The sequence below is a fragment of the Pleurodeles waltl genome, chromosome 7 (genome assembly GCF_031143425.1).
Source record: "Pleurodeles waltl isolate 20211129_DDA chromosome 7, aPleWal1.hap1.20221129, whole genome shotgun sequence".
NCBI lineage: Eukaryota > Metazoa > Chordata > Amphibia > Caudata > Salamandridae > Pleurodeles > Pleurodeles waltl.
The window spans coordinates 1466074743-1466088582 of NC_090446.1; the positions used below are offsets into that span (position 1 = coordinate 1466074743).

Sequence of the window (13840 nt, forward strand, 5' to 3'; positions counted from 1 at the left end):
CAGGACGGGCAGAAAATTAGCTATGCAGTAGGTGTGTCACACCTCCAGGCTAGTCACACCCCTAAGGTGGGCTGCCTGATGTCTTCTACGAAGGAAGGGTTCCACCATCTTGTTTTTGGTAGAACAAGGAACTCTGGAACAGGGTTATGCCAACTCCCCACAGGAAGTCTTCATATAGGGGTGTAATCGCCCCAGGGAAAAGTAACCCATTAACTGCAAACTTACACTCCCCTAAAAGTCTCTAAATTCAGAATTTAGGTGCCCCCCTGACACTAGTAACTTAGATTCGACTGACCAAAGAAGAAGAGGGAAAAGAAGAGCCAACCAATGCAAGAACTGTGTCCAAGCTGAGGACTTTTGGCACCAAATCCTGCCTACTTGTTCCTGCCCCAACTGCAAGAATCCGACTTGGCCTGCAGCTGTGCACCCTCCAAAAGCCTCGGGGGCTGCCAGCACTTCGACCAACCAGCAAGCATCACACCCTTGGAGTGGGGGAGCCACTTCCCTGCCTCTGCATGCACGACCGCACTTGCCCTGTATTATGATTAGCTACCCGCTGGGTCCACTGAAAGAGCAACTCGCAAGAAAGAGGCTGTTGTGGAACGAGGAGACCAGCCCTGACAATTCTACCAAGCCTTGAGACACTGCCCCCTTCAGGAATCTCACGGCACCAATACCTAGGGCACAGGAGCATTTGCCGCAACCAAGGCTTATTGTGTCTAGTCCAGACAGCAGCAGTGCTAAAGTTGATCTGCCTACTGAAGGATGATGGAACCGATGAGAATGACCATGAGAGTGGCCCTGTTTGTTTTTCTGCCCCCTCTGCAGGTCTGACCAAGAACCTTGACCGACTAACGCACAGGAACAGCCGATTAAAACCCTCTGCGCAAAACCTCCCTGGCCTGGGTCCACAAACATCGACTGTGCCCCACTGCTTCAAGGACCCTCCTAAACTAAGTCTCCCATTAGAAGTTCCTGGAGCTGTCCCCAAGCACCCCTTCTGCAGCTTGTTTCTAGGTGGTCCCCTTCTTCGCCAACGGTGCAGCATGCAAGGCTACAGATCCGTCCAGTACCTCTGCACCGGACACTCCAGGGCAGTAAACCCAAACTGCTGGTGGCTCACTTGACCCTGACCCTCCTAGCACTTTAAGTCCGAAAAGGGGACCCCCGAAATACGTTTGCAAGTACTTGTATAAAGTATATATTCTTTTCCCCCATAGGAAAGCATTACCATGTAAAAAGGCATTTGTGTGACATTTTTTGACTTGCTGTAAAAAATGATCTCAAACATTACGTACCTAACTCTGAAGATCTTGGTGTCTAAAATAATATAAAAATCAATGCCACTTGTCTAAAACTGGTCTCAAGTTTCTTCTTGATCATGTGTCTCATTTATTGACTGTGTGCTCAACAAATGCTTAGAAGTACCCTCTGATAAGCCTAAATTGCCTGCCTACACTACCACAAAAGAGAGCGTTTAGGGTTATTACTTTAAAACCTGTAAGCCAGTAAGGATTGACTGTACTATCTGCATAGCGTACCTCTACATTGGTACACTGCATATAAAGGCAGCTTCCTACATCTGTTAGCACTCCGGAGTTCTAGCTGAAATTAGCAAGTTAATCAGTTTTGATGCTCATCCAAGGGTGAACCACTCTGGTCGTCTAGTCCCAAATTCAAAACCAACAGCACATTCCCAATACTGGTTAGTGTCCCCTTTTAGTGGATTGCACTTCATTGTTATGCAACTTTTGTTCTTGCTCTATACCATGTTGATGTCCATAAAACTTTAACTAAATATTTCTTTCTTTGGATGCTATTATTTATTTTTATAATAAGTTTGTTAAAAAAAAATATATTTGTTCATCAATGTTTCTAAAAATCATGTTGCTTGAACATGTGAATTTGCGTTGCCCTAATGCATTTAAGCTGCAGCAAGACCCCCTCACCAGGGTTTAAAAGTAATTCACCTGGAACAAAAGAATATGTATATAAAATGTATACAACACATCTCATAATTTCCTCTCCTAATTTGCAAACAAAATTGTAATGCAAATGAAAATTACACAATACTTCAGACGGTATGCACCTTGACACCAAGCCTGACAGTAGTCACCTGGACACCTAGACTGCCACTTGCCTGTGGCTTCCAGTTCCTGCTTGCTCCAGAGTCATCCAACGACACCACAGCTTCCTGGGTTTTTCCACTGGGGTTTTCCCGACTGGGCTTTCGCCCCCTCACAGTTCTTCTTGTCAACAGAAGCCCCACCCACCCCGGGACCTACTTAATGCAGGCTGCAGCGTGGCCGCACCAAAGGTGAGCCCTTCTGCATCCGTTCGCGCCTGGACCACGCCCAGCACCACAACTGCTGGTCCCCCCTCCCCTCTAGAGATGCACTATTGCCGAGCTCTACACCCTCAGCCCTGGACCCCGTTGGGACCTTTCACCTGCACCCACTGCCACTTCATTTGCCACAGCACACACACCAGCTCACCGACAAGTCCCACCCCGAACACACCACAGACCCACCTGAACAAAAATACCAACTTACACGTGCCTGTCTCAACACATGCTCACTATGCAAGCTTTCCAACAAATTATGGGACCTCAACACCACCCTCGTACCCGACAGTCTTCCTCACAGAGACCTGGCTCAACCCCATATCTGCCCCAGACATTGCCACAGGAATCCCCAATGGAAGTAAAATCACTCACCAGGACCGCACCAACAAGCCGGGAGGAGGAAGACATCATCCATAAAAAGTCCATACAGTGCACCACCACCGCATGGAAGATCTCAACTTCAAGCTCCACACGGACGACAAAACCACCATCAGAGGCATCCTCGCATACCGGCCCCCAGGCCTGCGCTCTAGCTTCTGTAACACCATCAAAGACTTCATTGTGCCCCCAGCCTTAAACTCAAAGGATTACATCTTCCTTGGCGATCTAAATCTCCACAGACGACCCAAACGACAACCACACTGCACACCTCAACAGTATGAGCGGCCTCAGATTGACCCAGTAAGTCCACAACTACACACACCGAAAGGACACATGCTGGACCCCATTTTCACCTCCAGCAACTGCGTCAAATACAGCAATATCTCAGAACTCACATGGACCGATCACGACATCGTCCATTTCAGCATCTCCAGCCCCTGCACCTCCATCCTCAAGAGGACCAGAAACTCCCACCGGAGGTGGAATAAAATCTCAGAGACCAGAAGCGCCTAAAGACCAATACTCCCTGCTCTCATTCCCAGCGAAGGTAGTGGAAAAGGTTGTCAACAAGCAACTCATGACACTCCTGGAGCAGAACCAGCTACTCAATGCCTCCCAATCCGGCTTCCACAGCAATCACAGCACTGAAACTGCACTGATCGCAACCACCGAAAACATCCGAAACCTCCTCATCTGAGGAGAAACAGTAGCTTTGATCCTCCTCGAACTCCTGGAAGCCTTCAATAGCATACCCCACCACATGCTGACCGAAAGACTCCACCACAATGACATCCAAGGGCACGCACTCAGATGGAGCACCTCCTTCCACACCAAAAGAACCAGACGATCCACCTCCCACCTTTCACCTCTGAACCCAAGATCACCACCTGCGGTGTCCCCCAGGGCTCATACCTCAGCCCCACGCTCTCCAACACATGACCTCGCTGACCAACATGGTCAGATCCCACACTGTCAACATAATTTCCTAGGCAGACGACACCCAACTCATCCTCTCACTCACCGACGACCCCTCCACCACCAGAACCAACTTCCACAGATTCATGACAAGCGTCACTGACTGGATGAAGAACTGCCTTCAGCTGAACACAGACACAACGGAAGTACTGATCTTTGCCAACAGCAGAAACACATGGAATGACTCCTGGTGGCCATCAGACCTGGTACCCGCACCCACTCCCTCTGACTATGCGACAAGCCTCAGAATCATCACTGACAACAAACTCACCATGAAATCACAGATCAACGCCATCTCCTCCACCTGCTTCCTCACTGTGTGCATGCTACATAAGATCTTCAACTGGCTACCGCTACACACGAGACACACCATAACAGGCCCTCATCACCAGCTGACTAGACTACAGCAAAACACTATGTAGGAATCGCTGCACACCTCCTACCAACACTTCAGACTACAGAACGCTGCACCCAGACTCATCCTCGACCTTTCCTGACAAAAGCACATCACACTCCACCTCCGGCAACTCCACTGGCTCCCAGTACAGAAGAGATGCCAATTCAAGCTGCTGACCCACACACACACACACACAAGGCTCTACACAACCAAGGACCCGCATACATTAACCAAATCCTGCACTTCCACCAAATGTCGAGAAGACTACGCTCTGCCTCCCTTTCACTTGCCTATATTCCCCACATGTACTGAAGCAGAAGTGGAGGACGCTCCTTCTCTCACATCGCAGCAAAAATCTGGATCGGCCTCCCCACACACCTTGGGACCATTACCTCACTTCCGGAATTCTGAATGGCCCTTAAGACCTGGCAGTTTGAATAAGCGTCTGGGAACTGTAAGCGCCTGCATACCCTACTGGGTGATTAGCTGTGCTTTATAAATCCTGATTGACTGATTGATAGTAGCTGATAATGTATACAAAAATAACTCTAATACATCCAATGTTCAAACCAATATTGACAAAACAAAAGATATATTCAATTTAATGTAAAAAACAAATTGTACTCATGGACATGAATAGCTGCTCTTCCTTCTGTTGTCTTTGAAACAGTTCATGCACCATTAGGTGCTTTGTGAATTGCTACAGTGTCGGTGTTCAATGGTACTCCTCAAATCATAAAACAATATCATCCAGTGATAAACGTGGAAATCATCAAAAACATGTGGATAGAATGGATGCAGTGACCCTAATGACAACCTACTTGCGAGATGTTGAAAGGACGATGTTAGAAGAGCATAAGGAATCCAATACAGCCTAAAGAGTCTGTCCGTACCGGCTACGACTTTAGAGAATAAAATGTAAAATGCCCTTGTGTATCATGCATTCTTAGCGCTTACCTACTTTTGATGAACACTCTGCTAATCTCAACATCTGCATGGCATCTCAGCACTGTCTTTGCTATAAAACACCCGGAATCAGAAGTTCATAATTTATTGGTATTTCCGGTTCTGGAGTGGAAATGTATCTAAGTGTCATCTTGGAAAGGTAGAGAGCCTGTGATTTTCCAATCTCAGGAAAAGGTAAAACAGTAGTGGTAAATGTGGCATTATAGCTTACAAACCTCTCACAGCACTCGGGTAGACTAGGCAAGCTACCCAAATCTCCATCAAATAATAATCTGTACTGATCAATGCACCCACAAATGTGGACAGTACTGTAAGAACGCTATAACTGCAGAATAGCTTCAAGTATCTTACTGCAGAGATGTGATCAAAATGCAGCACCATGTTGGAACCATTGTCCCATAATGTTCAAACCTTACAAGATGTCTACAGTCTTGAAAAGCAACGTTCTACACATTGCCCACCTTTTGTAGAAACAACAGAGCCTATTGTATATATCTAGAAACTGGAAGTTCTAACTGTAAGTCCTTTCTGTTAAGAAAATATGATCTAAACTCCAAATTTGAGGGACTTTATGAAAACCGATCATTATGGAACAATCCAAGTATGAAAACAATCAATGACAATTTTGATAAGAGAATTAAAGTGAGCGAACTCACAGGATACAAGGAGTGATCCAAATAAATCAATGGAAGAGATTTAAACAGGGTGTGACTTGAATACAAAATATGCTTCTGAAGGAAACACCCGGTTCTCTAGAGTTTCTATTCATGTGCCAACACAAAACAAACGGTACAGGATGCACTAATATTTGATTAAGCAGCTGTACAAATTCAGCTCAAACCACATACTGGGTCCTAACAAAAATCCATATAAAGTAACCACAATTGACCGATATTTTGTAACTGCAACATTTCATATGCAGCCCTTGCAGAAAAGGAGGCCTGGCAAAGCAGATAGCCCCCAAAAAAGGCAAATGCACACAAAGTATATAGACAGTCCTAGGACTAAGCTTACAAATAGGGAGAGAATGAAATTCTCAGAAGCTAACTTTGGGAATGAGCCTATGACATTTCTGTTTTTTCTAGTATGATGGACCCATAATATTTTCCCTAATATTTAAACACGAGTGAGAAACATTTGATAGGACAGGGGCCCTAATAAATAATACATAAACGAGCTATACTCGCAGCTAGATCAAGCATCTCACGACTAACCTTATATGGAGGAAATGTAACTCTCTGACAGACATCCTGTAGGTCATATATGCCAGGGGCTGGAGGGCTGTCAAATCTGTAAATGGACAGTTCTTGCATTGGAACACGATGCAGCCTGCACAAAAAAACATAAGCAATAGAAAACTCAGTACTAAAAAATGAAGAAACTGCAACAGAGACCAAGAACAGCCCTATAAGACATCCAAAATTCCCTTAATACAACTATGCTTTCTTACAAATCTCACTGACTGTTCTCACACATACCAGTCATCTCCAACTCAACAAACCATAATGCTCTGTAGAAAAAGTGTAATCTTTGTATCTCTTATAAACCAACATATCAAAGTATTGGCTATTTCCAAAAGCAGCTTCTTTAATGCGCAGTGCCAATGGCAAGGGGTTACTACTGCTTGCAATGATTCATTCAATCAGCTCTGGCAGGTCAAATACAAGGTAAGAGCGCAGCTGGCCATGTGAGAATCCCAGGTCAGATGGTCTCAGGGCAAGCAAAAGTTAGTGGGGCCGAATTGCAACAACTGGGGTCTTTCGTTTCTGGTGTACTAGAGTTCTGCGGATTCCCAAATTCTGAAGGTATTTGAGGGAAAAGGTGTAAGTAGCATGACTGAAACTGAGCTGTCTTCTTACAGAAGCACATACATCTGCTACCTAAGCTACTGCAGAGGAGCAAATGGCTTGTGCATGTTTCAGCTCTGAGTCCTGTAGTGAGTTAGGCATTGGTAAGCGTTTTCCTTTTAATTCTGACATTTGCTTTTTCTTTTTTAAATTAAGTGTAGAATGAATGGCATTTTGTAAAATAAAGCAGGCCATTTATAAAGCTTGAAAATATTAAATTCAATTACCAGTTTTGAAATACTTTTAGATATGTATACTTTATTCCCAGTATTTTTATTTTTTTATTTTACTTTATGTAAAAAAAAAAAAAAACGAATTAGAAGCAAGCATTGACAAAGCAAGAAAGCCTGGCACTTGCATTAAAAGGGTGGTACCTACTGACTTTGCCAATGCTCGTTTTTGTAAAACGTTCTACAGCCTTCAGGAAATGATCATGCAAGTTAAATCTGCATTAATACATAGATGATATTTCCAATATTTGGATGTGTTGCAAATTCCTTTTTTTGGTACAGACTGCATAAGTATGGCCCACCCCACCAGATCTATAGATCTTCAGATTACCTCCAACTAATGAAGGGGTAAGAGAGACTGTTCCCCTGCCATGGACCAATAGCATGCCACAACTAACAACTGGATGCTGGCCAGGATAAACATACAGTTCTTACAAGAATCCCAGCTCTGTGACACATTGAAAAGTATGAAGGGAATAAAGACCAAAGTACTGCTACCCAAGGACAGGTGGATGCAATTCTATAAAGCTTACACTACTCTTGGTTTAAGTACTACTCAGAGGGGTCAGGTTCATGGTGTCAAGACGTGTGCCTGATGACTTATGGAGTGCTCAACACCTAACGATTCCCACAAAGGTCACCCACAAACTATGCACACACACTCCAGCTAGAAACAAATTAGACAAGCCACCGAAGGGTATTCAGATGGACACAAGTGTGTAAAATACACAAAAATTTGCCAGTACAGTCAGCTGCTGCCTGGAAAGTTTCGGGGTGATCCGTCCAGGGGGGCCAAGAAAAAAGGGGTTCTCAAAACACATTTTCCTCATCAATGTTTCCATAGGGATTTTTAACAGTGATAGCACAAAGGCTCCTGGATGGAATTACACCACATTTGGCAGGAAGGTAGGTCCTGGTCCAGAAATAGTGTTTTTGTTTTGGTGTAATTCCGTTCAGTAGTTTTTGAGAAATCAAGCAGAAAACAAATTTGAATATCTAGAGATGCAAAGGATTCGCAACCCCTAACGATCGCTTGTTGACATCTGATTGGCTGATAACACAAACAACAGAAGCTGTTGAAGTGTTGTCAGCCATCTTGGACTTGCTTGAGCTGAGTCCCCCAAAAAAAAGTAAAAAAAAAAAAAAGAAAAAAACAAACAAAAAAAAGGGGCCAGGGCAGGAAAACCCTGACCCCTTAGCCCCAGCCAAACCATGACCCCCCCCCACCCCCCAAGGGTAAAAAAAAAATACTTTTTTGTAAATTTTCCAAGCAGAGATCCATGAATCCACTCGTCAAAAAAAAAAAAAAAGCACTTTGTTCGTTTAATGCCCCCGGGTGGTGGGCTAAGTCCTTTTTTTTTTTTGTAAAAGCATAGTGGATGCGGGGGTAGGGGCTTCTGGACCTGTCCCGATGCCCCGGGGACCACCACCTCCCTGGGGGTCATTCTTTTGGATACGGAGGGGGCCTCCGTTGGACCACCACCCACCGGTGCAACACTGTAGTTGGAAAATGGAGGGGAGGAGAGAGGGAGGGGGGGTCACAAGGGGCAAACTTTTAATTAATCCAACTCCAAATAATGTGCCTTAAGGTAACTATAACTCACACCCTCACCATGCACTGTTAGACCACAAATGACGGCACTCATGACATTTTATAACATCATTCATAGTATCAATGTAATATTTGCTGTGAAAAGTGTTGATGAAAAAATTTTGCATGGCGAGGACGTGAGTTATGGTTACCTTAGGGCACAAGTTTTAGTTACTTGAGGTAACTAACTATAACTGGTGAATTTCTATGGTTTTGTACATTTAAAATGTGAAACTAACTATAACCTCCATGTAACCTTTGTTTTTTTAAGTGAATTTCTATGTTTTTTTAAAATCGATTTCCTTACTATAAAGTCCCTGTAACCTTTGTTTTTTTTCCGTGAAAATATATATATATATATATATATATATATATATATATATATATATATATATGGAAAATGTCACTTACCCAGTGTACATCTGTTCGTGGCATTAGTCGCTGCAGATTCACATGCTGTGCACATCCCGCCATCTGGTGTTGGGCTTGGAGTGTTACAAGTTGTTTTTCTTCGAAGAAGTCTTTTCGAGTCACGAGACTGAGGGACTCCTCCCATTTCGACTCCATTGCGCATGGGCGTCGACTCCATCTTAGATTGTTTTCCCCGCAGAGGGTGAGGTAGGAGTTGTGTATGCTAGTAATAGTGCCCATGCAATGGAGTGAATACGTATGTATATAATTAATTTTAAAGTAATATATTTACAAATGTACAAATGTTCAAGATCTACTTCTAAACGGCTACAGGCTCCCGGGGAGGTGGGTGGGCGCATGTGAATCTGCAGCGACTAATGCCACGAACAGATGTACACAGGGTAAGTGACATTTTCCGTTCGGTGGCATGTGTAGCTGCAGATACACATGCTGTGCATAGACTAGTAAGCAGTTATCTCCCCAAAAGCGGTGGCTCAGCCTGTAGGAGTTGAAGTAGTTTGAAATAATGTTCTTAGTACAGCTTGACCTACTGTTGCCTGTTGTGCAGTTAACACATCTACACAGTAGTGCTTGGTAAATGTATGAGGCGTAGACCATGTTGCTGCCTTACATATTTAGTTCATTGGAATATTTCCTAGAAAGGCCATGGTAGCACCTTTCTTTCTGGTTGAGTGAGCCTTTGGTGTAATAGGCAGCTCTCTTTTAGCTTTAAGATAGCAGGTTTGAATGCACTTAACTATCCATCTAGCAATGCCTTGTTTTGAAATTGGATTTCCTGTATGAGGTTTTTGAAAGGCATTAAACAGTTGTTTTGTCTTTCAAATTAGTTTTGTTCTGTCAATGTAGTACATTAGTGCTCTTTTGATGTCTAATATATGTAGTGCTCTTTCAGCTACAGAATCTGGCTGTGGGAAGAACACTGGTAATTCTACTGTTTGATTCAAGTGGAACGGTGAGATTACTTTTGGTAAAAATTTAGGATTTGTCCGTAGAACTACTTTATTTTTGTGTATTTGAATAAATGGTTCTTGAATGGTAAATGCTTGAATTTCACTCACTCTTCTTAGAGATGTGATGCCAATTAAAAATGCAACTTTCCACGTTAAGTATTGCATTTCACAAGAGTGCATGGGCTCAAAAGGTGGACCCATGAGTCGTGTTAAGACAATGTTGAGGTTCCATGAAGGAACTGGTGGTGTTCTTGGTGGTATAATTCTCTTTAGGCCTTCCATAAATGCTTTTATGACTGGTATCCTAAATAATGAAGTTGAGTGCGTAATTTGCAGGTAAGCTGAAATTGCAGTAAGATGTATTTTAATGGAAGAGAAAGCTAGTTTTGACTTTTGCAAATGTAGTAAGTATCCTACTATATCTTTTGCAGATGCGTGTAAGGGTTGAATTTGATTATTATGGCAGTAATAAACAAATCTTTTCCACTTATTTGCATAGCAGTGTCTAGTGGTAGGCTTCCTAGCTTGTCTTATGACCTCCATACATTCCTGTGTGAGGTCTAAGTGCCCGAATTCTAGGATTTCAGGAGCCAAATTGCTAGATTCAGCGATGCTGGATTTGGATGTCTGATCTGTTGTTTGTGTTGTGTTAAAAGATCTGATCTGTTTGGTAGTTTGACATGAGGTACTACTGAAAGGTCTAGTAGTGTTGTGTACCAAGGTTGTCTTGCCCATGTTGGTGCTATTAGTATGAGTTTGAGTTTGTTTTGACTCAACTTGTTTAATAGATATGGAAGGAGTGGGAGAGGGGGAAAAGCGTACGCAAATATCCCTGACCAGTTCATCCATAGCGCATTGCCCTGAGACTGATGTTGTGGGTACGTGGATGCAAAGTTTTGGCATTTTGAGTTTTCCTTTGTTGCAAATAGATCTATCTGTGGTGTTCCCCAAATTCGGAAGTAAGTGTTCAGTATTTGGGGATGAATTTCCCATTGGTGGATCTGTTGGTGATCCCGAGAGAGATTGTCTGCTAACTGATTCTGAATCCTGGAATAAATTGTGCTATTAGGCGAATGTGGTTGTGAATTGCCCAATGCCATATTTTTTGTGTCAGGAGACACAACTGTGTCGAGTGTGTCCCTCCCTGTTTGTTTAGGTAATACATTGTTGTCATGTTGTCTGTTTTGACAAGAATGTATTTGTGGGTTATTATGGGTTGAAATGCTTTTAGCGCTAGGAATACCGCTAACAGTTCTAAGTGATTTATATGAAACTGTCTTTGCTGTATGTTCCATTGTCCTTGGATGCTGTGCTGATTGAGGTGTGCTCCCCACCCTGTCATGGATGCATCTGTTATCACGTATTGTGGCACTGGGTCTTGAAAAGGCCGCCCTTGGTTTAAATTGATACTGTTCCACCATTGAAGCGAGATGTATGTTTGGCGGTCTATCAACACCAGATTTAGAAGTTGACCCTGTGCTTGTGACCATTGTGATGCTAGGCACTGTTGTAAGGGCCGTATGTGCAGCCTTGCATTTGGGACAATGGCTATGCATGAAGACATCATGCCTAGCAGTTTCATTACCATTTTGACCTGTATCTTTTGTTTTGGATACATGGCTTGTATTACATTGTGAAATGTTTGGACTCTTTGTGGACTTGGAGTGGCAATCCCTTTTACTGTGTTGATTGTTGCTCCTAGGTATTGCTGTGTTTGACACGGCAGAAGGTGTGACTTTGGGTAGTTGATTGAGAAACCTAGTTTGTGTAGAGTTTCTATGACATATTTTGTGTGTTGTGAACACTGTATTTGCATGTTGGTTTTGATTCACCAATCGTCTAGGTACAGGAACACATGTATTTGCTGCCTTCTGATATGTGCAGCTACTACTGCCAGACATTTTGTAAAAACTCTTGGCGCAGTTGTTATTCCGAATGGCAACACTTTGAATTGGTAATGTATCCCTTGGAATACAAACCTTAGGTACTTTCTGTGTGAAGGATGTATTGGTATATGGAAATATGCATCCTTTAGATCCAGTGTTGTCATGTAGTCTTGTTGTTTGAGCAGTGAGATTACTTCTTGTAATGTAACCATGTGAAAGTGGTATGATTTGATGTATGTATTTAATGTTCTGAGATCTAGTATAGGTCTTAGACTCTTGTCTTTTTTGGGTATTAGAAAGTACAGTGAGTAAACTCCTGTGTTTAATTCTTGTTTTGGTACTAATTCTATTGCTTCTTTTTGGAGCAATGCTTGAACTTCTAATCCTAGAAGATCTATATGTTGTTTTGACATACTGTGTGTTTTCGGTGGGACTGTTGGAGGGAATTTGAGAAATTCTATGCAATAACCATGCTGGATAATTGCTAGTACCCAAGTATCTGTTGTTATCTCCTCCCAATGTTTGTAAAATTGGCTTAGTCTCCCCCCACAGGTGTTATGTGATGGGGATGTGTGACTTGTAAGTCACTGCTTATTTTGAGGAGTTTTGGGGCTTTGGAACTTTCCTCTATTTTTGTGGAATTGTCCCCCTCTATATTGCCCCCGAAAACCTCCCCGCTGATATTGGCTTTGGTAAGTGGGCCTTGTTTGTGATGTTGTGGTTTCTGTAGGTTGCCCTCGAAACCCTCCCCTAAAAGGTGTTTTGCGAAATGTGCCTCTGCTCTGCGGGGAGTAGACTGCGCCCATGGCTTTTGCTGTATCAGTGTCTTTCTTGAGTTTATCAATAGCAGTGTCGACTTCCGGCCCAAACAACTGCTGTTCATTAAATGGCATATTTAGCACGGCTTGTTGAATTTCCGGCTTGAACCCTGACGTGCGCAGCCATGAGTGCCTTCTTATTGTTATTGCAGTATTTATTGTCCTTGCAGCCGTATCTGCTGCATACATTGAAGACTGTATCTGATTATTAGAGATACTTAGTCCTTCTTCCACCACTTGTTGTGCTCTTTTCTGGAACTCCTTGGGTAAGTGTTCTATGAAATGTTGCATCTCATCCCAGTGAGCTTTATCGTATCTTGCCAAAAGTGCTTGCGAATTGGCAATGCGCCATTGGTTTGCTGCTTGTGCTGCAACCCTTTTGCCCGCAGCATCAAATTTGCGACTCTCCTTGTCTGGAGGTGGTGCGTCCCCCGAGGTATGAGAGTTAGCTCTCTTACGAGCTGCCCCGACAACTACAGAGTCTGGTGTTAACTGCGTTGTAATATAAACTGGATCTGTTGGCGGTGGCTTGTACTTTTTCTCCACCCTTGGAGTTATGGCTCGGCCTTTAACAGGATCCTGAAAGATTTGTTTTGAATGTTTTAGCATTCCTGGGAGCACAGGTAGGCTTTGGTATTGGCTACGAGTGGAGGATAGCGTATTAAACAAAAAGTCATCCTCAATTGGTTCAGAATGCAAGGTGACGTTATGGAAAGCAGCTGCCCTTGCGACTACCTGTGTGTAAGATGTACTATCCTCAGGTGGGGACGGTCTGGCAGGGTACGAGTCTGGGCTGTTGTCCGATACTGGAGCATCGTAAAGGTCCCATGCATCGGGATCATCTTGACTCATTGTAGTATGAGTCGGGGAGTGCATCAGTGGAGGAGTTGCTACCGGTGATGTGTGCACTGATGGTGGTGGAGTAGTTTTCCTTGCTACCTTTGCCTGTGGCTGCTTGTCCTTTTCTTGAAAGGCAAGTCTTCTTTTTATTTTAATTGGTGGAAGAGTGGTTATCTTCCCTGT

At 43.4% G+C, this 13840-nt stretch overlaps 1 protein-coding gene across 2 annotated transcripts in view; it reads right to left on the bottom strand.

The window, feature by feature from the left end:
* The window catches only part of HAUS5 (HAUS augmin like complex subunit 5), a 246752-nt gene that overhangs the window by 73906 nt on the left and 159006 nt on the right, over positions 1-13840 (bottom strand). For both annotated transcript variants that reach the window (XM_069201157.1, XM_069201156.1), the window contains exon 17: positions 6278-6392. In XM_069201157.1, coding sequence (XP_069057258.1) covers positions 6278-6392 — 115 coding nt within the window. The remainder of the gene's footprint in view (positions 1-6277; positions 6393-13840) is intronic.